General features: G+C 37.5%; 2 protein-coding genes across 3 annotated transcripts in view; one reads left to right on the plus strand and one right to left on the minus strand.

Annotated features, from left to right (window-relative positions):
* The window catches only part of LOC142334689 (uncharacterized), a 293,593-nt gene that overhangs the window by 99,641 nt on the left and 172,454 nt on the right, over nt 1–21,498 (plus strand). The gene's annotated exons all lie outside the window — the stretch shown is intronic.
* The window catches only part of LOC142344528 (ubiquitin carboxyl-terminal hydrolase 34-like), a 128,083-nt gene that overhangs the window by 87,454 nt on the left and 19,131 nt on the right, over nt 1–21,498 (minus strand). Inside the window, exons 7-13 of the mRNA XM_075396274.1 lie at nt 20,989–21,163; nt 15,966–16,186; nt 8,315–10,357; nt 6,521–7,195; nt 1,534–3,441; nt 811–1,000; nt 76–262 (exon numbers count right to left, since the gene is read on the minus strand). Of these exons, the coding sequence (XP_075252389.1) occupies nt 76–262; nt 811–1,000; nt 1,534–3,441; nt 6,521–7,195; nt 8,315–10,357; nt 15,966–16,186; nt 20,989–21,163 (5,399 nt within the window). The remainder of the gene's footprint in view (nt 1–75; nt 263–810; nt 1,001–1,533; nt 3,442–6,520; nt 7,196–8,314; nt 10,358–15,965; nt 16,187–20,988; nt 21,164–21,498) is intronic.

Below are 21,498 nucleotides of genomic sequence, written 5' to 3' on the forward strand. Positions count from 1 at the left end.
ATAGTTTTTGTTGAGACAGTTTTGCTGGTAAAGCTACGTCTGTAAAATCAAAATTATTTCGAAACTACATCTCACCTCTTTTCAGCTCTGACTTTCGTGTGACAGCTGGAGCATGTGTACATGTTATCCCCCTCCAACATGTCAATCTGACAGAACTCATCCAATGACTCGTAGAGGTCACGAAGGTCAGCCACTTGACATCTCACTGTGTAGAACTGCTCTACCGTCTTGCTTACGTGAGTACAGTCCAGAGACACTACGCCTAAACGCCATTCATTTGCGAAGACAACAGATCAAAAAGGAAATATTGCAGCAAAATTAAGATGAAGTTGACCCAGAAAATGATCTATTGAAAAATTTTGGGTCGAGGAGCTGATCTGAAGCTTACCCCTTACCTTAGTTAAAAACACTAACTCAGCAATCCTCTTGGTAGGGTGAAATTGACCATAAAAAGGCACCAAAACTGCTATAATCACCCAGTGAAATGTGAAAATGCTAAATTTTTACACCTTTATAATGGTATGAAACAATTGTATCGAATTTCTCCGCGTCTTAATAGGTCATGATTATAAGTGCAAAAACGTGCATTCGTTTGTTCGCGCATTACTATGAAAGCAAAAAAGTTCACAAAGGACAAGAAAAGTTTCAGGCGTTCTTTTATACAAATTGATACCAATGAAATGTGGGCAAAAGTTAGGCAGCTTTGAATTATTCCTGATGACGTTTGCAAAAAATCCCGAGGCATAACTAGGTGGAGGAGCTGGATTAAATGGATGAATATTTTCCAGACGCAACGGGACAATAACTTACTGTTGGTTATTTCCCCTCTGAACAAGTTGTGAACGAGATCTCTCAACTCAGGTGTCATGTCTTCTAGCTTGGCAATGAGATCATTGAAGAACTCTGTCATGTCCTTCTGATCACACGTGTTCAACGGCTCGTTGTCCATGACGTAAGAGCGACAGAAGGAACGAGGATTGTACGCTTTTCGGTCGCTCATCTGAAAATGGAATTATTAGATCAGAATTACAATTTATTATAATTTGCCCAAGGGATATGAATGCGACAAGCGTTAAATTTTAAACCGTATTAAGGAATTCAGACTTTAGAAATTGCACACAAAATTTGGCTACTTCGTAAGATTTCAAAGTTTCGTCTAAGGTGGTGAACTTGGGCAATGTCAATACTGTGTCAAAACACCTAATGTAAAATCACCCAACAATAAAGACTTTTTTTGTTTCATTTGATCTCTACGTCCAATAGACCGATAAAATTAACAGCTCGTAAAACAGCACGCTTTAGCTTTCAAATTTTTAGAGCAATAATTACTGCTGAAGGCTTCCCAGGATTTATATTATATCTCTGCGGGCAAACATTATGATAATCATCTTGTCATGTACATACAGGTGCTCAATATTCATGCTGATAACGCAAATTATAGGTCAAATTTTTGGATCCATTTTGTCTATTTTGGAATTGGAATTTTGCCCTGAAGCCCTCAGCTTCAATTTAATTGTTTGGTTTAAAAAATACCTGAAGGTAGGCAAACATCTTCTGCAACTCCGATAACACTTTTCCATGTTTCCTTTCCATATTGGCATTGGAGTTGCCATTATTGCCACTAACAACTGGACTCAAATCGGTTTGACCAGAGGCGCCAGCTTCATTGTGATTGGCTGACAGAACCGCTGACCTCGCTTCATGTATCATGAACAAGTGTTGCAACGCAGTAGCCATATAACACGTCGCTCCAAGATTCACCAAACCAACAAACCCGGCCTCTGATCTGCGCTCGTCCAGGGGCCAATACGACCATGGATACGGAGCGTGAAATTCTTTCGAATTTTGTCTGATTAGTAGCTGATAGATATAGTCATAATTCTTCACACAGCCACTTGCAAGCTGGATTATCAAATCGAAGGCCGCTTTTCGACTATCAGGGTTTACCAGTTTCGGGGTCTTTGTTTCAGCCTCTACTGTGAACAAGCAGGTCATTAGCGTTTTAATTAAATCGAGCCCGTGCTCTGACGTCACAAAGGGAGGTTTCAATCTACAAATTGAGCACATAATTGTTAAAAGACCTCGCAAACTAGAACAGTCGCCATGTTCTTCACTCCAATAGCTGTTCTGTAAGAACTCGTCCAGAGCCGATATAATCGAGGTCACCAGAAAAGCTACAAACTCTCCATCATTTGCGCGCTCTTCCTCTTTTTCTAAGTAAATCTTCATCAAATTCTCGAACAACGCGAAGTACTCTTGACCAGAACTTGGATCCGCTATAACACTCGAATCGCGGGAATCCCGATTGTTGTGATCTTCGAAACAACTTTCAGAAATACTTCGAACTTCAGCCAGAAATTCGATCAATTGCTGAATGGATCTTTTGCAAAAAGCGAATGACTTCTGGGCGAGCTTCGTCAAACCCATAGTGGATGTTTTGCTAATATTTTTGGTAGCAAAGTTGACAACCAACTGATAAATTAAGGACGAAAATAATTTATGGTTCATCAAGCTCAAGCAAATGGAAGGATCATGGCATGCATATAAATTCAAAATCAGGAAACACTGACAGACCAAATTTGATTTCAAAGAAAGGGTGCGTCTCGATACAGCGTCAGTTTGTGTTTTCGAGGCCGAGTTCATTAGTATAAAAAGACTGTCAAGAAATACATCTTTGTTCAGCATCGCGACAAATGAAACTCTTGATGAACTCGATTCCATAATCTGGGGAGGTATGTACATTTCACTTTGAGAGCCCATTGAGTCTGAGCAGAAACTGTTTTGGGTTCTCATAACGAGACCTCCAGAAGTGTAGGGGTGTATCGCGAAAATATTGAACAGTCTCAATATCGACGCAAGACATTCTTGTCTCCACTCAGACCATTGCACGTTGCAGGAGTCCTTACTCTCAATCAAGTCTTGCAACAGGATCTTAGACTCGAATACTGTTATTAGGAAATTCAGGCCACCATATTCCACAAACTTCTGACACCAATCAGAGGCAACTTTCTTGCCATCTTTTGAACAGCCAGCCGCTTGTGCTTGAGCCTCGCTGTTAAAATCGGAAGTCAAGGTCGAGTCAAAATTCGGCAGAGTCGGTGTCAATAGGTTAGCCCCGTGACCTCCAAACCCTCTAGGGGTCAAGGACGCATCGTTGGTTAGCTGCGATGTCTTACTATGACAATTTATGGCCAAATGTTCCAGCATTTGAAGCGAATAGAGAAGTTTGAATACGTTGTCGACGTCTAAAATAGTCGGCCAGTCTATTGCAGATTCAGATCTAACATAATTCTCTTCACTTGACGCTTCGTTGTTTAAACTTTGGGTAGTTCCGTCTGTTGAGAGAATCGCAAATTGTTGTTGAATAGCCGGATATGTTGGAAGCAGCATGATCAAATCCCAGACCAAACGGATGATTTCATCAATGTTGAAGATCTGCGCCTAAAACATAATAATATTCATAAAACCTAACTTACACAATTAATATGAAATCAAAAATTTTTGTCGAACTGTTGTAGTCGATTAAGACTACTACCCGACAAATCAAAAAAGATATCAATGCCGTCAACAAAAGTTAACATATAGCTCCAAGGTTACAGTACCATCTAAATATTGTGATCATCGACTAACATCCGGCAAATTGCTCTAAGGGGCTGGCAATGATTTTATCAGAGCTTATCATAGACCACTAAAATGATTAAGATGAAACAATTGAAATGAGGACTAACTGAAAGGAGGATGAAACAACTCTAAATTATACATTAGATGAAAGTAGTGTAGAAAAGAGTATTTGACACCAGGCGCCAGGACGCTAAGACGGCTAGATGTGGTGCGGCAATAATCTCTGAAGATGGTTAGATGTGGGGTAATATTTGAGCGTGAGGAGCGTAGCGACGAAAGCGAGAATATTGCCACACCACATCTAGCCGTATTCAGCGTCCTGGCGCCTGGTGTCAAATACTGTTTTCTACACTACCGATGAATCAAATTTTAGGCACACTTATTTGCTAAAAGTATGGTACAAGAATTTTGAAGATGTTATGTACCAGTAGCTGTATTTTTTTTTTGAACAAGTTAAACTTTTACACAACTAACTTGGTTGTAGAAATAAACACAGTACTATCGATGAAAAAATAAACTGGGAAAAAACGATGTAATAAGCAAAATACTGAAAACATAGCCGGTACACCGGTGGAATAAATGCGAAATAACAGACACAGAAATGAGTGTGAAATGAGTGAAATAACAGATACAGAAAATAGTTTGAAAAAAGTTATAGCGACCAACTTATCATTGAGAACATTAACATTTTTGACAATGGAGAAGTTCGTACCCCAATCCCCGGCGTAAGAATCGGAAGCATTGAAATCTCGGCTCTCAGGCCCCTGTCACCGTCAACAAAGTGACCAAGAAGTTGCAAAAAAAACGATTTTTTCAACATTTTTTTCCAAACAGTTCTGTCGTAATCATAGAAAGCATTAGCTTTGAACAGAAACAGTTAAATCGACCAAGATAACCCCAATTAGCACCCTATGAGACCTGTTCTTAATGAGATTAAATGATAAAACAACAAGAGGTTCGACTAAAAGTAGTAAAACTAAAAAAAATCACTGAACTGAAAAATTGAGAAAAAGTAGTGCCCAGGTCACGAAAATCAGTAGCTGAGAACTCAAATCAATAACTATGTTCATTTATGCCTCATTAGAAATCAATCAGATATGTCAGCAATGACACTAGACCAGAGAAAGAATTTGAAAAAGGGGGCAAAAAACAATTAATGAAATTTTAACTACTAATTGTGTCGGAGTAATAACAAGCATTAACTGCATATTGATGAAATCATACAATGGCAAAAAGCCGCAAATAGAACATATATGTATCATATTAAAGCACTCAAGGGAAGAACACTGGAAATAGAATTCAAATTGGAGCACTCGAAAAAAAATCCCTCTCAAAAACCGAAAGATCGTTCAAACACCAATTTCTCACTCCACTATAAGGGTAATTTGAAAATCACGCCTCAAATTTACTCAATTTTTCGTTACCTTTACTATTTCAGCATGACTAAAATCGCCACTCCAATTTGACTTTCCACTGACGTGAAAAAGCCGATAAAAGAACGGATCTCAAAAAAATAGAGCACATCAATACAATCCAAATACTTTGGACAGTAAAAAACCAAGAGCACCACAATATAGCTCCTCTCAGCTTATAGCATCGCAGCTATTTAAAAAAGCCATAGATCTTAAGAAGTCTGTTGACACAATGCGCCTCAAACATTTGCCGGAAATATAGGAACGGTATGGCCTACCGTCTAATTTGGTTCCAATTATTGGATAGTAACATACGAAAGCAACTATAAATAAACGGAAGCCCTTCTGATTGACGAAAAGTTGATCACAAGGAGTTCCTAAGGATCAACTCTTGGTCCATTACTGTTTATTATATACCTTAACGATTTACCGAATGCTTGGAAAAACAAAAAATGCGGAAAAAAGGACACACATCAACACTAATTACTTCAAACTTCGTTCGAGAGCAATTGGAAAACTAACCTTAGTTCTAACTTTAGTTTAAACATAACCAAAATATTGATATGAAAACATGTGAGCCCAACAGGAACTTTTATCTGTACAAAGAACCGGTAAAAAATGACTAAAACTGTAACTTAAAAAATTTCTGGACTCCAAAAAATCTTTAAATCCCATATTGCTCACATTAAATACCGACTACGTGCACAATAAGGTATGATTTCGCAATTAAGGCAATATGCTTAAAACAACACTGTTTTTCTGCATAAAAACTATAACCGCTACCCTTTCTTGAAAAAGCCGACACTGATTTGTTCATCGTGCACTTAATTCTGTCTGTATACAAAAATTCATCAACTAATTTAATTACAGTTTTCAAATAAAAAAAGATCTGCGTTGCCAAAAAGTCCCCAATGATTTATTCTTTGCTAATAAGAGAAAATAAGGCAAAGCCATATATTGAACACACTGACGGAAACTTTTCGTAAAATGAAAGTTGAAACAAAATCGATTAGATTCCTTGGTGCCAAAATATAACATAACCAACTAACATCGCATGAATTGCTCTCGAACTACAGTGGGAGCTCCTAATCAATTGCAGCCTGTTTCAACCGGTTTTTTTGCGGGGGGGGCGTAGCCTGGGGAGACTAAGAAGTTCACTAGGGGGCTTCAAAAGACGTCAGTTGAGGTTACTATATACCCCTATTAATAATTAAAGTGAAAAAGGTCACCAATTCCGACACTTTTCATTTGACTTTTAGTATTAAAAATATTTCGAGAGCAATTAATAACAAATTAAGACAGCAGCAAAAAAATCAAGCCGAAAAGTGAAGTTGGTCAAGCAAAATATCAAGTCAAGAAAAATATTGAATAAAAAAAGGCACAACTACGATAATTGCTTCACAGCTCGTTTGAGAGCAATTAACAACCAATTCAATGCCTATTTTGAAATAAGCAAAATTTGGCTAGGAGATTTTTGTTGTCATTACCTTAGTAGCAGAAGTCTTCAAATTTGACAACCGTCGAAGAGTTTCGAACAGTCTGTTGAAATGAGTTTCTTGCAGTAAAATCACTTGTGGGTAATTTTCTTTCGGGGGTTCTACGTAAAGGCAACCTGGGAACTTCAAAAAGACATCTCCAAGTTGCAATTTAGCAGCCTGCGCCTCGGATGTGTCATCACAATGAAGAAACGTCAGAACAGCAGCAAGTTGCGATTCGTCACGAATGCACAAATCTGATAGAAATCTGTCATCGTGTTCCAATTTTAACTCCAGCCCGTTTGTCAGAATTCTGTAATATTTCAACCGAGTCCCTTCTGGCGAGTTACGTTCTGCGCTTTGCTGCTCTTCGGAACTGTTGTTCGCTTTCATCAATTCATTTTGATGGTACGAGACTTCAGCTCTGAGCTCGCCTAAATAGTCGGAGGATTGCATAGTTATCAATTTGGGCTGGTTAACTCCAGAAATACGATTGGCCAGGAACAACTTCAGTTGGTGAGATCCTTTCCTAGGCATCCATGTCTTGGAGTGGCTGTGAATTGGCGCGGTTCCAGATTTGAGAGCAGAATGACGAATATGAAAAGAGTATTTCTTGTAACTCTGCTGAATGTGGTGTAGAAGCAGACACACAATCGATTGCAGTTCTTTCAATTTCACCAAACAGAACTGAAACAGACACAACTTTCCAGATACAGCAACAACTTCGATCTTTTCACTTCATTTTAAGAAACAACTTGAATTTCAATGAAGCTATCATGAATGTATTCATCAGACAATCTGATCGGTCGAAATTTGCAGTATGAATGTATAAATATATCCTAAGTGCTTTGTAGAAATTATTATTTCTGTATGCTCAGTTGAAAACAGTTGCTTATTTGAATCGAATCCTAGAGCAAAAAAGGAAAGTTTTTATCGGGCCACAATGAAAAAAAATCTTAATCAAAAGAACACCCGATAACTCTAACTCAAACAATTATCTTATTTAGATGTATTGAGATTATTAGCATACCATTGAAATATTAATAACATAACCGGCTAACGTCGGGCGAATTGTTCTCAAACGACTGGCGCAAAGTGGGCTTCGGTAGTAGCCAGCTGGGGTTTAGGGATGCATCAGGTGGGGTGAGCGGAGTGGGGGGTCAAGTGATAGGGGGTAGGGTTGTGCGAGAGCCGAACGAGAGGTGTCCAAATTGCCGGGTTGGAGGAGAGTGGAAAGGGGGTTGACTGGGGGGGGGGGGGGTTGAACCGCCCTTCACACCTTGAAATTGTCCCCTCAAAACAGTTTTGTTGAATCGCATACTTAGACTAGCAAGGCGTAAGGCTCTAAGAGAGCTGCTCGGCCACTTAATGCCCTCAGAACGCTACCTGTTTATCCCGTTTTTGAGAAAGAAACGTCAAATGGGTTAGACGAAAAATCGGTCAAGCAAAAAATCGCATAAAAAGACCAGAAGGACTAATATAATTGCTACAAACTTCGTTTTAGAGCAATAAATAACATGAGTTATCATAGAAACAAACCACTGTCAAAAAATTCCCTCGATTGCTCTTCGGGCTTCATTGTGCATTTGTACTAACGATGTACTTTGAAGTACGATTGTACTTTCAATCAAAAATTGCTATCTTACAAAACGACTATATATGTTGCAAAATTTTCCTGCCAGGCTACACTCTTTTCATGTGGTAACACCATCAGTTCCCTGTGAGACCTCAAGGAGATAGAGAGGGAAGGGCTAGAGATTGGTATCAAATCAAAAGGGCTCAAGTGGCTATTAACAATTTACTAACCGTTTCATCGCTCTCCAGGAATTTGGAGACCCTTGCAAATGTACTTGCAACAAACTCTTCTTCCTTCTCTAACTTGGGCAGATGCAAGTAGTACCCGTTCAACACATCCCTAGCCATTTTCTGCATCTCCGAGTCCTTTGACGTCAACAAAATAGCCCAAAATTGCTGAAGACCCGCATTGATTAACTCACTGCGTAACTCTGTAATTGCACTGGGAGGTAATTCGGGACCAGCCGATACTGGGTTCTCGTCCTGAGAAGGTTCGATTTGCGATGACGTTGATGCGGTGACACCTTGATTCTCTTGATTGGCCGAGGAAGCGACTGATGCGTCGCTTGGAGATGTTTGCTGGTCTGGGAAAAATACGCCTTTCACCGCTTTGCAAAACAGAACAGCCAGTAGGTGCACTTCGGCCAGATCGACCAAAACAGGTCCCGCGCCTTGCATCAAAGATGAATATGTTTCGAGCTCAATTGGACGCGCAAGTGCCGATTCTGAAGCAGAAGAATCGGCTTCTGTAGATGCGAGTAAAGCATCAGATTGCAATTTATTCCACTGCGAATCTGTCATAACCAATTTGCAGTAGATCATAAGCCATTGCTGATCCGTCATGATTTGAATTTCATCAGTTTGGCAAATACCACAAAGCCAGTTTAAGAAGAAGTCTTTGTAATTCGGATTTGCGGATAAGATTGTCCACAAAGTCATTATGTGTTCATCCGAAAAAGTATTTGTCACGCAATGGGAAGCTTTGTGAAATATTGCATCGAACAAATGAAGAAATTCGCCAAGTTCCGACTGAGATAAAGTCAGACCTTCAGCGTTCATATTTTCATTGTCGCTTGCCTCGGCTCGGTTGGGACTGGTCGCAAAATTTTGAATATCCGCTTGAACAAGACTCAATATAGTTCCCACTAAAATATCCAGCATAGAATAGGTTTGTATAGCGTAGTTAGAAAGTGTCAGAAAATTCGAGAACAATGCCTGAAGCATTTTGACACACATGAAGGTAGAGCTATTCGTTCTGATTGAGTTTAGCAGTGACCGTACCATTTCTTTCAAGACTGCGGGGTACTTTAGAAAAACAGCAACCAGGTCGAACAAATTTTGCTTCACACATTCTTGCTGTTCTGGTGCCAGATCGTTCAGTCTATTCATGGTCAGAACATCCCAAATCAAAGAGCTCCCGGGTTTTACAAAAAATGAGGACCCAAATAGACTCGTATTTGACGATGACGAAGACGCTGTAGAATCAGTACTGTTGCTGTCTTCCTGGTCACTTATCACTTCAAAGTCGTAATTCGGTTCATCTTCCGATCTCTGCCTTGCAACCTGGACATCACTGCTAACTTGACCCGCTGTAGAGTCTGGAACAACGTTCGAAGACAGTTCCGACATCGTTGGAACATCGTTCGAGGTGTCAACTGTCAAAGGTGCTGCGGGTGCCACATTGCATTGTTGAGGACGTACCCCAACCGGTTTCAAAATTCCATCTTGTTCTAGAAGTTCTCGAATGAGAATCTGATCGCAGCAGTAAAGAGCCGAAGTTTCGTCGTCTATATCTTCGAGATCATCATCATCGTCATCCTCTTCGTCGTCCAGGTCCACTTCGCCTAATTGAGCTAAGGGTGAGTTGACTCCAACCTGAAGTTCATCAGGTTCGCTGTTTCGACGCCCCGTGGCTGATAGAGGACTCTCCGCGTTCTCTGATACAGGACCCGCTTTGCTATCAACTGACCTTCGCAATTCATGCTGACCAACTTCAGTTTTGCTATCCTGAATTCCTCGAAAAAGCTCGTTCATTTCTTGTTGCATCATCATGCTCTCTGCATCATCGCTGAGAAGCTGAGCATCGCCGCCACCGAGTGCCAGGTTTTGTGGTTCGCAAGGCTTCGGCGGATTTGGCAACCGAGAAGGACCGGGTTGCTGGTTTACATCGGGTGACGAATCATCACTGCGTGGCATGAACTGCCGACTAAGGCGCAAGGGAGGTGGCGGCGGTGGAGGGGGCTCATAAGGTTGCGATTGCTTGGCACTCTTTTTCTGAAACAAAGTTACCAATTCAAATTAAACTTGGAGAAATACGTAATTGTATTCTACAAGGAGGCTCGGCAATGAGCGTGCGTTGGCTTAAAATGTTGCCAACCCGCTCATCCACAATTTGGCTTAATTGTCTACCAAATGATGAAAAAGCGGAAACTATCAAAAATGCGGTTAAAAAATTGGTGTACAAGTAAAAAAAATGTTCCAAATTCACGCTACAATAGAGCGCCGATGGGACCTACAATTAATGATACTACGAGATAAGACAAACAAAAAAAAGAACACCAGAAAACATTAATTGCTGCAAAAACTCATATCTATTTTTCAAAAACAATCAGCAACAAACAAAAGCATCAAATAAAATCTAAACTAAACAAAATAACTTTTCCTTCACAAGAAAGCAGATGTAACCCGTCTTTAAGGAGACTAGTAACAACTGGAGAAAGAAAAAAGCAGAACTGAAAACTCCATTCAACTTTTTCAAATCATATAAATTCTAAAGTCATAACAACCATTAGCTCACGAATAACTCCTTAGGAACCCAATGTGACCTGTCATTAGAGGGACTAAGTCAAAAGATTATAAAAGAAAGACAAACACAGGCAAAAATCAATTGAAAGAACACATAATTTTGAAGCCGATAAAAATATCAGCTAATAACCGAAAACATTATATTAGCCAACTTGGGCCTCAGACAAAAACCAATATTATTAATGTTGGACTCAAACGAAATCGCTAGCGACCTGTCGTTAATGAGACTAAATTACAAGTTGACAATTAAAAAAGTGAGGGGAAATTTTCAAAAATACACATATTTTTTGAAAACAAAAAATCTAGTCATTAAAAAAATAGATATAAAGCGAGGGCGATAATTAGCTTCACTTAAACCTGTCAATAATCAGAATAAGTTATATGACTACAAAAAGAATAAATACCGGCAAAAATTCATTAAAAAATTGGAAAAAAAACAGCGTCGAAACCATTAATACCATAAGCTATTCACTTAAACCGTTAAACATTTTCCGTTGGTGGTCCCTTCATGGCCAAAGGGACAGTCATTTAAATAAAGTTGCGACAAAAGACAATTCGTTTTCAAAAAATATTCAAATTCATTAGAGCCAATAGCTACCAGCTAAAAGCATTAAAACGGTTTGCGTATACTCCAATTGGAAATAGGAGGCCAATTGGAAATACGACTACAAACAGACCACCAAATGTAAGCCAAACAAGAATTCATCAAAAATTACGAGAACAGTGTCAAGCGATAAAAACCATGAGCTATCTGAAAACATCATACTCTCAATGGCAATGGGGCTTATTTGACCGCAAATAGGATCTCTCATGTGACAATTAACGTGACCTTGACATGAAAAGTGACTTGCCTGTAATTGACATGAAAAAAAAAAACAGTGGGAAAGATTTCAAAAAAGAGCGCTCAATATAATCCGAATCTTTTTGTTTTAGGAAATTACGAAGAGACTAAAACCTTGCAATCGCTGCTCCTCTATTAAAAAGACGTACTTGATTAAATAGAGTAACATATAATGTGACAAAATTATCTCAAGTTGAACACAAATGACGCTTACAGTGAAAAAATGATCACAAAAACCTCAATAAGTCCTAGAAAAAAAACAAAAATCAAAAACGGTTTTACTGAACTATTTTATGCTTGATAAGTTTTCTACAGATACTACTCATAACTCTATACAAGGGATGCATCAAACGGCTAAAATTGATGAATTAAAAATCGTCGGACAAATCGTCCTCCCGAAAGACAGGCAGAAAAAAATTAAAATCAAGGGCTGTAGCCTAGTTGAATTTGTTTTTGGAATTTCTGTTGGCAAAAATAACCGACCACGGTGGAATTCGAGCCCTCAACCTCCGGAGTCTTCGACGCAATGATTCATCAGTCGGCTATCACGACATTGTCATTTGCTATGCTACGATCTCTTTTACTTCAGCAACAAACTTTACTTCGGAGTGAGAACAATTGAAATCACTCAAAATGAAGAGGAGAGTGAAAAGGTCACTCGAGAAGCCAAAGAATTCTCTAGAAAAGCGCAAAAATGTTCACATATTTTGCATCAAAAATTTTAGCAATCAAAGTGCAACTGAAACTGAGATGTTTCGATCGAAAACTTTTCTACAGAAAAACTCCACATTATATAAAACATAACCGACTAACGTCGGGCGAATTGCTCTCAAACGACCGGCGAGCACTTGACTCCGTCAGTTGTTCGCCACGGCAAGTTTTAGCTTAATTAAAGGCGCGTGAGGTGAGCACAGGGGGGTGCACCGGTGGGCTGATGGGGGGGTGGGCAAGCAACAGTGGGGGGGGGGGGGGGGGTTCAATCTTTAAGAACCGCCATTCACACCATAAGTACAAGTCTCCAGAACAGTTTCTGTGAATTGCATAGTGGGAGACTATTGAGCTGAAAGGTTCTAAGAGCAGTTAATTCCCGCTGGGTGCTACCTTTTTATCCGGTTTTTGAGGACAAAAAGTCAAATGGGTCAGACGAAAATCGGTCAAGCGAAAAATCGCATAAAAAGACCAACAGGGCTAATATAAATGCTACAAATTTCGTTTAAGAGCAATTAATAAAAAAGATCAACACGTTTAATCGTTCAAGGGCACATAGTTTAGCATATAGTTCCTCCCCCAATAAGTTGGGGTCGCAACAATAACTTGATTTAAGAGGTCAACTCATGTAAAAGGAACCATATATGAAAACTTGCTAAACATTGAATACGCCGTTTCTGATTCATATAAGCCACGAAAATTCAGCTCACGCCTTTCTATTGTTAGATCTAAATAGATCCAAATGTGTATATGTATACTGACATTATAATTGTAACATCGCATTTATAATTCTGGTTGGTAACCGCCAACAGCGCCTTTGAGTATATAAACATAGCCGGCAGAGTGCCGGAATAGCTGCGAAAGAATAGACCTGCGTGCCATATAATAGAGATAGAAACCGATACAGATCTAAATTGAGAAAAAAATCGACGCCGCTAAAAAAAACTAGGCTAAAAAACATTCAGCGATAAATTAATAAAGCTTGTTAAAATTCATTCCACAGAAGCCTCTTATTAGGGACCGTTACTGCACATATGAGTTCCTTTGACCTTAAACAAATTCAAATTAAACTTAAGTTTTAAAGTGCAGAAGTCATTTTATTGAGTGAGGTAAGTCACGTATGATCAAAATCTAATCACGCAAATAACCTAAAAACTTTCGCTAAAGCGAGTGAGAAATGAAGTCACGCGCGCAAATTCCGTTAGTGAGAGGAAGAAGTCATTCAGAAAATTTGACCTTTTCAGCTTTGCTGTGTGAACAAATGTAAAAAGAAAAAAGAGCGTCAGACGACGAAACAAAAAAAACATAGCAGGACAAGTCCTGACGTACAATTCAAAGAATTTTCATTGACTAAACAGAAAACTAGACCTGGAACAGACTATGAATGGATTGGGAAAAACATTTAGAAAACAATCATATCCAAAAAACTGAAAAAACAGTAAAAATCAAAGTGAAATTGCCGCCTGTGAACAAAAAACCACTAGCGAGAAACCGAATTTTTGTTCAAACACCGTTTTCTCACTCTATTTTAAAATTAGAGCGAAAAAGATTCACGCCGCAAAATCACTCGCTTTTTCGCTCCACTTCCTGTTTCGACGCGACCAAAATCGGTACTCCAATTTGACTTCAAAAATCATGAAAATGTGTGAACAGATCTTAAAAATAGCCGGAAGAATTCCGGAAGCGACTCGAAGCGTCAAAACTTCACTAACAAAACCGTAATTGCAGCGGAGGCCACTACCTTTTGTATTAAACCATTAACTCATTACCTCCCCAAGTCTGCTCTAAAAATTGGTGAAACTTAAACCACTGTCACCAAGAGAAACAAAATGAAGCAGAATTTTATTATTGAAAACGTTTGGTAACGTTAAAAAATCCGGAACAATTAAAGTGGTAAAAAAACTGACAGTCTGAAAAACCTGACAAGTTTATCAATTGCCATCAAATAATTCATGATTCTAATCTGAATGACATCGCAAAAGCAAACGGCAGATAATAATCTTAGAAATTAAGTTTAACCTTTTCAAAAAAGAATGCTCAAATTTAAGAATAAGAAAACAACTATAATTACACTTGTAATCACTGCAATTGGGACAAAAAACAACACACACTTGTTCCTTGTTGTACATATGCTAGTAGGCACAGAGTAAGGAACACCGTAACAAAAAGACATGATTTTTGAAAATTAAAATTCAATTTAAAAAACGAATACATTTCATTGTTCACCATTCAAGACATAGAAAAGATAACTAGTCATCCGATACAAAGATGTATTTTCCTGAAGATAACCAAAAAAAAGGAAAAATCAGAATTCATAACTACGAAACATTGAAACATTTTGCAAAAAAATTGTCAAGAAACTTTTAAGACTGCATTTATGAACTGTTTTTCAAAAACTTAACGCCAAAAAATAATCGAATTTTTATTGAAACGAAATTAAGGTCCCTCGTGTTGCAAAAAAAGACTATCTCTAGCAATTACAACCAAAATACAAACAAAAAACTACCGAAAATCGGAAAAAAACAACCAAAATCGGATTACCATATGTACACTTTTATAAAACAAAATTACATCGAGGTAAAAAGAGGCGTTGATTAAATGAATTATCAAAGAGAAGTTGCCATATTAACTGATTTTTGACAAAAAGGCGGTTAAAAGATCCAAACATGAAGAAATTAATAGAAAAAAATCCAAAAATTAACTAAAAATCAAGAAATATGTGCCAATTTTCAACTTGAAAAGCATTTTCAGGCTCTGCAAAACACTGTGGTATCAATTTCCGAGGTTGACATTTCAATATAGTATCGAGTGAAATTTATTTCTACAAGAAACCAAATTAAAAGCAAAAAAAATTGGGCCACTTAGACGGAAAAACGGCTAAAAACGGTTACCTATATGTGCCATTCAGTCAAAAACTACTTTTCAAAGTCAAAAAGTCATTAACTAAACGCAGCGCATGATCAAAAAACTTCTTTCGCTTAGCGAAAATCTGTTCACCAAGACAGCTTTTCTCACTTTTGCTTTTAGGTCAAAATGCCGCGTGAACAATTCTACTTCCTTTAAAAAAAGACCGAGAGAAAACCAATACTCCTCTTCGAGTCGTAAAAGGACAGCGCCTTAATACAATTCAAATTCTTTGAATTGTAAAAAACCAAGAGCACCGCAATATAGCTTCGCTCAGCTTACAGCTTCGCAGCTATAATTAAATGATTGAGTTTCAACAATTGATACAATTGATTTTTGAACCCCAAAAATTCTTCCAATAATCGAATCAATAGCTGCCAGACTAACTTTCCGATGTTTCTCGCCAATATATCCGAGCACATTAGACCTTCTAAGAATATCAATTAGCACCGTTTTATGATATAGTTTAACACATAGTCGTTCAAGTATAGGAACTACCTATTGGCATTATACCTATTGGTATAGGAACTACCTATTGGCATTATACCTATTGGTATAGGAACTACCTATTGCATACTCTAAAACCCAGCCCCAACTTCTAAGTGGGATGTGACCAATTCTTACGTCAATTTTACGCCTTTTGGAACTGGTGTCTAGCATGTCTTTCCCTGTCACATCAACACCTTGTCTAGGCGCGCCAGCACTTTGGCCTGTCCCAATATCATCGTCGTCACTACTTGCTGAATTACGATTTCCACCACTGTCACCCCTGGCCGATGTCCTCTGTCTTCGACTTTTGAGAGGAGTTCTCGAGTCATCAGACGTCTGTGACTGATTGTTGTTGCCTAAAAAATTGTTCCACACATTCTTTTTTTAAACAAAATGAATGTTACCATTTCAACACAAAAATGGTCACCAACATTATTTTGAAGCTCTTTCAATCTAGTTTCAAATTATAAAAAACAAACTCACTAATTTGGATGAATTGCTTTCGAATGACTGGCGGTGGCCATTCAATTTAGAGGGGACTAGAAAAATTTGATGGTGCAAAAAAATTTTCCCAAGGATAGGTTCGAACCGTAATTACCTCAATCATTAACCACTTGGGTATCAAGGCCTTTTTCATGCTCAATTTACAATAGACTTTGTTTTAGCAACAGTCTTCATTTCCGAATTTCAACATCAATTTAGGTCACTCAGAAACCAAGAATTCAAGCGCGAAAAAGTCACTCAAGTCATTCAAGAAGTGTAAACGAAAGAATGATCCAGAACAGTTTTCATATGACTTCTGGTAGTAAACAGCCCTCAATTGAGTTCAGCTGCTTAAAATTATAAATGACCAAAAAAAGTATCAACGACAGAGAATTTTAGATCACACTATTGCCGAATTGGACAAGCAAAAAATAAAAACCGACTAACGTCGAATGAATTGCTCTCGATCGAGAGAGGGGGATTTAATTTGGAGGTAGCGCAGCTCAGAAATGTTTCATGGGTGCAAATAACAGGACCTCCAGGCTGGCAGCCTGACATCTTAACCACTCACCTATAAATGCTCTGATTTCCTTTCCCTCACAATCGTTTTTTTTACCTACGAACTTTATTTCAGAACGAGAGCAACTTAGATCACCAAAAATGAAGAACTGAAGTGTGAAAAAGTCACTCAAGAAGTCAAAGAATATTCTAGAACAAAAGCGCAAAGCGTCAGGGGAAAGTTTTGCATAAAAACGACACACACATTTATAAAAATTGCCTCAAACTTCGTTCGGGAGCAATTGCATTTTTTCGTTTCCTTTTAAGCAGGGGAAACATTTACAATTTTGGTAGGAAAAATTGAAAAGAGCTGGCGATGATGATGATGTGGCACAGATTTGGTTGGAGAATCTTTTGATAAAGAACCGAACCTGTTTTGATTAAATTTAGTGTAAGCCTCCACCAGCTATTTAAAGGGCTATTTAAAAAGTGCTGTTTATCCCTATGTTTCAAACTATTTAAATTTTATAGGGGTGCAGTCTATTTTTGAAAGTCTGATCATAAATTTTTACAACTTTCAGATGTCAATGATTTTAAATTCGAATTAAAAATCAAAATCAAAATTCGAATTATTTTCGATTTTAAATTCGAAAATAAAAATGTCTTGCCGGAGAAAAAATATAAGCAAGTTTCAATTGTGGGAAGCATAGAATCAGTTAATTATTTTAGGCAACCTGATGATTATACTCATGATAAAAAGGCCGAAATCAAAAAGAGGATAAACTGATACAGACTGGTCGTGATAGTAACCCTAAGTTATATCAGCAGACCATTGAAACTATTGCTCTCTACGCTTCTTAGACTTCAGCGCAAGCTAAATCAAGTATAGTTGCGTAATCTAATTGAAGATGTAGACAAGATTAAAATAGAATACTTTACTGATCAAATAAGAACCGAATTACATATTCTGTTTCAATGCCAATTCACTTAAAGCGGGTCAACCCCAAAAATTTGTCAGCTATCTATCTGCGAATAATTTTCAGCTATCTATTTGCACCAAGTTTTTTGCAAAAACAGTTTTAAAAATAATTTGACGAAACCAGTTATATGTGAGGGGGAAGGCCTAAAATTACCAAACCCTTTCACTTATCTTTTTCTGTTCTATAAAAACTCATTCAAATTCTTTCGAGGTTTAATTTACTTATCAGTCAGCTAAATCATCATATTTTCTTTTTAGAAATTTTACACAAAACAATATTTCGGCTAAGTACAAAAATAAAAGCATAGCCGGAAGATTGCCGGAAAATAGCGCCGATAGACGCTTGTGGCCTTCCATGGAATTGAAAAAACTAAAGAAATAAGATAGAAAGATTGACCACCAGTCGATTAGTTAGACCACTCGATTTTTTGGGTTAGATACGTACTGTCAATTTTATGACACATACGGTCTATAAGGAAAAAACCCCGAGAGCTTTTTTAAAACTAATATTTGAAAACTCAAGATTCTTCTAATACACAAGAAGTCGGGCATATACGTTTGGCACTACTTACATGCACCCTATTGATATTTAACTAGTAAATGTTCAAAAAAATCTAAAGTTCATTAAGTGAGTTCAGAAGTCATTTTTTGAGTGAGGTAAGTCATGCAATTGACTATTAAGAAAACTATTAAGAGGATTAGGAAAACTATTAAGAAAAAAATCCGATCCAACAACTCGAAAAAAAACCAGAAAAAGTCAAAGTCAAATTGCCGCATGTGAACAAAAAAAACCAATGGCGAGAAAGCGAACTTTTGTTCAAACACCGTTTTCTCACTCTACTTGAAAATTAGAGTGAAAAAATTTCACACGGGAACCACTCGCTTTTTCGCTCAACTTCCTGTTTCGGCGTTACCCAAAATCACTACTCTTTGACTTCAAAAATCATGAAAATGTGTGAACAGATCTTAAAAAAAGACAGCGCCCCAATACAATTCAAATTCTTTGAATTGTAAAAAACATAGCAGAACAAGTCCTGAATTACAACCCAAAGAACTGATTTAGCTTTGACCTAACAGAATATAAGCCGTGTTAGATGTCCAATGAGAACAATTCATTTGACGCCATTGAGATTCAGCAATTTTACAAGAAAAAGAAAACAAGACAGACTAAAAAATAAGATCTATTTTTTAAAGACATGGTCAAAATCGAAAGACAACTTCTATGAACTCATGTCACTATGTAAAATCCCTTGTTTCTCATCATCAACCGATTAAACCTGTCATTAATGAGGTTAAGTGATAAGACAGCAATAAGTTCAATAAATACTTGCAAAACTCAAAAGTTCACGAAAATTTTTTTAAAAACCGGCGGCGTATAAATCAAAGAAAGCAATAGCTATAAATTGAAAAAATTTAAAACAAAAAAAAACTTTTTAGAACCAATGAAAATGGTCAATAATAAAAAGATATAAGATAATAAATTAACAACAAAAACTCGCACAACTCAAAAACTCTATAAACTTTCCTGAAAACAATTGATGTCAAAGTCATAGAAGGCATCAGCATTGAACAGAAACAATTAAATCGACTATAATAACCCCTATTAGAAACCTATGAGGCCTGTTATTAAGGAATGAACGATAAGACAACAAAAATTACAAAAACACAAAACTCAAGAATTAACACATAATTTTTGAGAAAAAGCAGTGTCCAAGTCATGAAAAATAATAAGCTATTAGCTCGGACCATTAATTAGGTTCTTTTGCGCCTCATTATCAACCAATGAGACCTGCCATTGATGATACTAAGTGATAAAATCAGAAATAATTTTTGAAAGTGGGCATAATCTATAATGTTTTTTGACAAAAAATGTTTAGGTCATTAAACGTTTCAGCTGCCCCTTGATGAATTCTAGCGATTTCAATTAGGCGCAATTAGGACATATATTATCATACTAAAAGCACTCAAGGAAAAGAAACTCTGAAAACAGAAGTCAAATTTACGCACGTGAAAAAAAAACTGACTCTCAAAAACTGAAAATCTGTCCAAACACCAATTTCTGACTCCACTTTAAAGGTAGTTTGAAAAAGATCACGCCATAAAACTACTCTAATTTTCTATCCCTTTAGAGCTTCAGTGTGACTAAAATCGCCACTCTAATTTGACTTCTCACTGACGTGAAAAAGCTGAAAAAATCATGAACAGATCTTAAAAGACAGCACACCAATACAATCCAAATACTTTGGATTGAACACAATGTCCACAAAAATAGCCGCTATCACTTTGCTGCTATTAACAATCAGCTGGAAGTTATTAACCTTCTTTTGGGTTGAAAAGAACCTTCTTAAAGGGACTATTAAAACTTGAGCCAGCAAAATGCAGGAAAAATAATTGACTCCCATGAAAGTTTTGGAAAATTCGTTAAATGCAAAAAAAGCCATGTATCACCTGGTATTAAAGATGTCCAATAGAATTAGAACATCGCGAAGTCGGAAAAAACAATTTTTAAAATCAAATACGCTCTCAAGCTTACTGTCCTTCAAACAATTGTACGGCATCGCATTTTTTGTAAACTACATATACTTTAAGACAGCTAGCTACCTGTAACCAATACGTTTACAATAATTGATCCAAACTTCGTTTGAGAAATTAAAGTAATTTCGACTAAATGGTTCTAGGTATCTTTGCAAACTCCAGTAAGTTATGCGCACCCCCATTTCAAGCACGTGTCATTAAATAGCGATTCATGAAAAACTAAGGCACTTGCGCTTGGCGGTGCAAATAATAAGCATCCACAAAGATGGGGGCACAATTGGAAAATAAACGCTTTGCTGAACCTCCCACTTAGCGCCTACTAAGGCTCTAAGAAAGCTACAGAATTAATGCCATCGGGCTTTACGAGTTTATACCGTTTCTTTTGACGAAAAATCCTTTAAGCAAGCGAAAAAATATTATAGAACAATAACTCAAGCAAAAATTTTCCCCAAAAATACACGCGATTACAATAACTGCTTCAAATTTCGTCCGGAACAATTTTTAACATTTTTGGGTTATATTATGAGACAGGATGTGGACGTACTTAGTCAATACAAAGATTAATACAATATAGTATCGGATGAAATGGAAAATTAAGCAATTACGTATTTATTAGCGATTACAATCTGGCCAATATCATTAGAAATAATTCAACTTGCTTACCTTCGCTCCAATCACAGGGTGGTTTAAAAGATGAGTTTTTGCTATTCTGTGGATTTCGTGAAGTTGTCAAAACTGGAGACGAGTTCATTGCACTGACTATTGCGTTGGGAGGGTACTGGTTTTCGTTGTTTAAAGCAAGGGATTCTGGATTCTGATTGGGTGACAGAGACATATCCTGCAATTGAAATAGCAGAAAATATTATTCCCTATTATGATAACGTCAAACAAAAGCGCGCAGCAATACCGATTTTCAGATAGCATTCACTCCATATTCTAGAAAGGTATAGAGAAAACCAAGATCTCGAAATTTGGACACACCCGTCCCACTTGGAGCGTAGTACTTTGTTATGTTGAAGAGTTGCCTCATAAAAAGGATCACCTAAATTTCTAGTTTCACTACATAAACGTTATGTAAGGTACAATTAATTGAACATAGCCGGCAGATTGCCGGAATAGCTGCGAACGAACAGACCTGCGTTCCATATAATAGAGATTGAAACAGAGACAGAT

Source organism: Convolutriloba macropyga, chromosome 1 (assembly GCF_964194025.1).
Source record: "Convolutriloba macropyga chromosome 1, txConMacr16.3, whole genome shotgun sequence".
Lineage (NCBI taxonomy): Eukaryota > Metazoa > Xenacoelomorpha > Acoela > Convolutidae > Convolutriloba > Convolutriloba macropyga.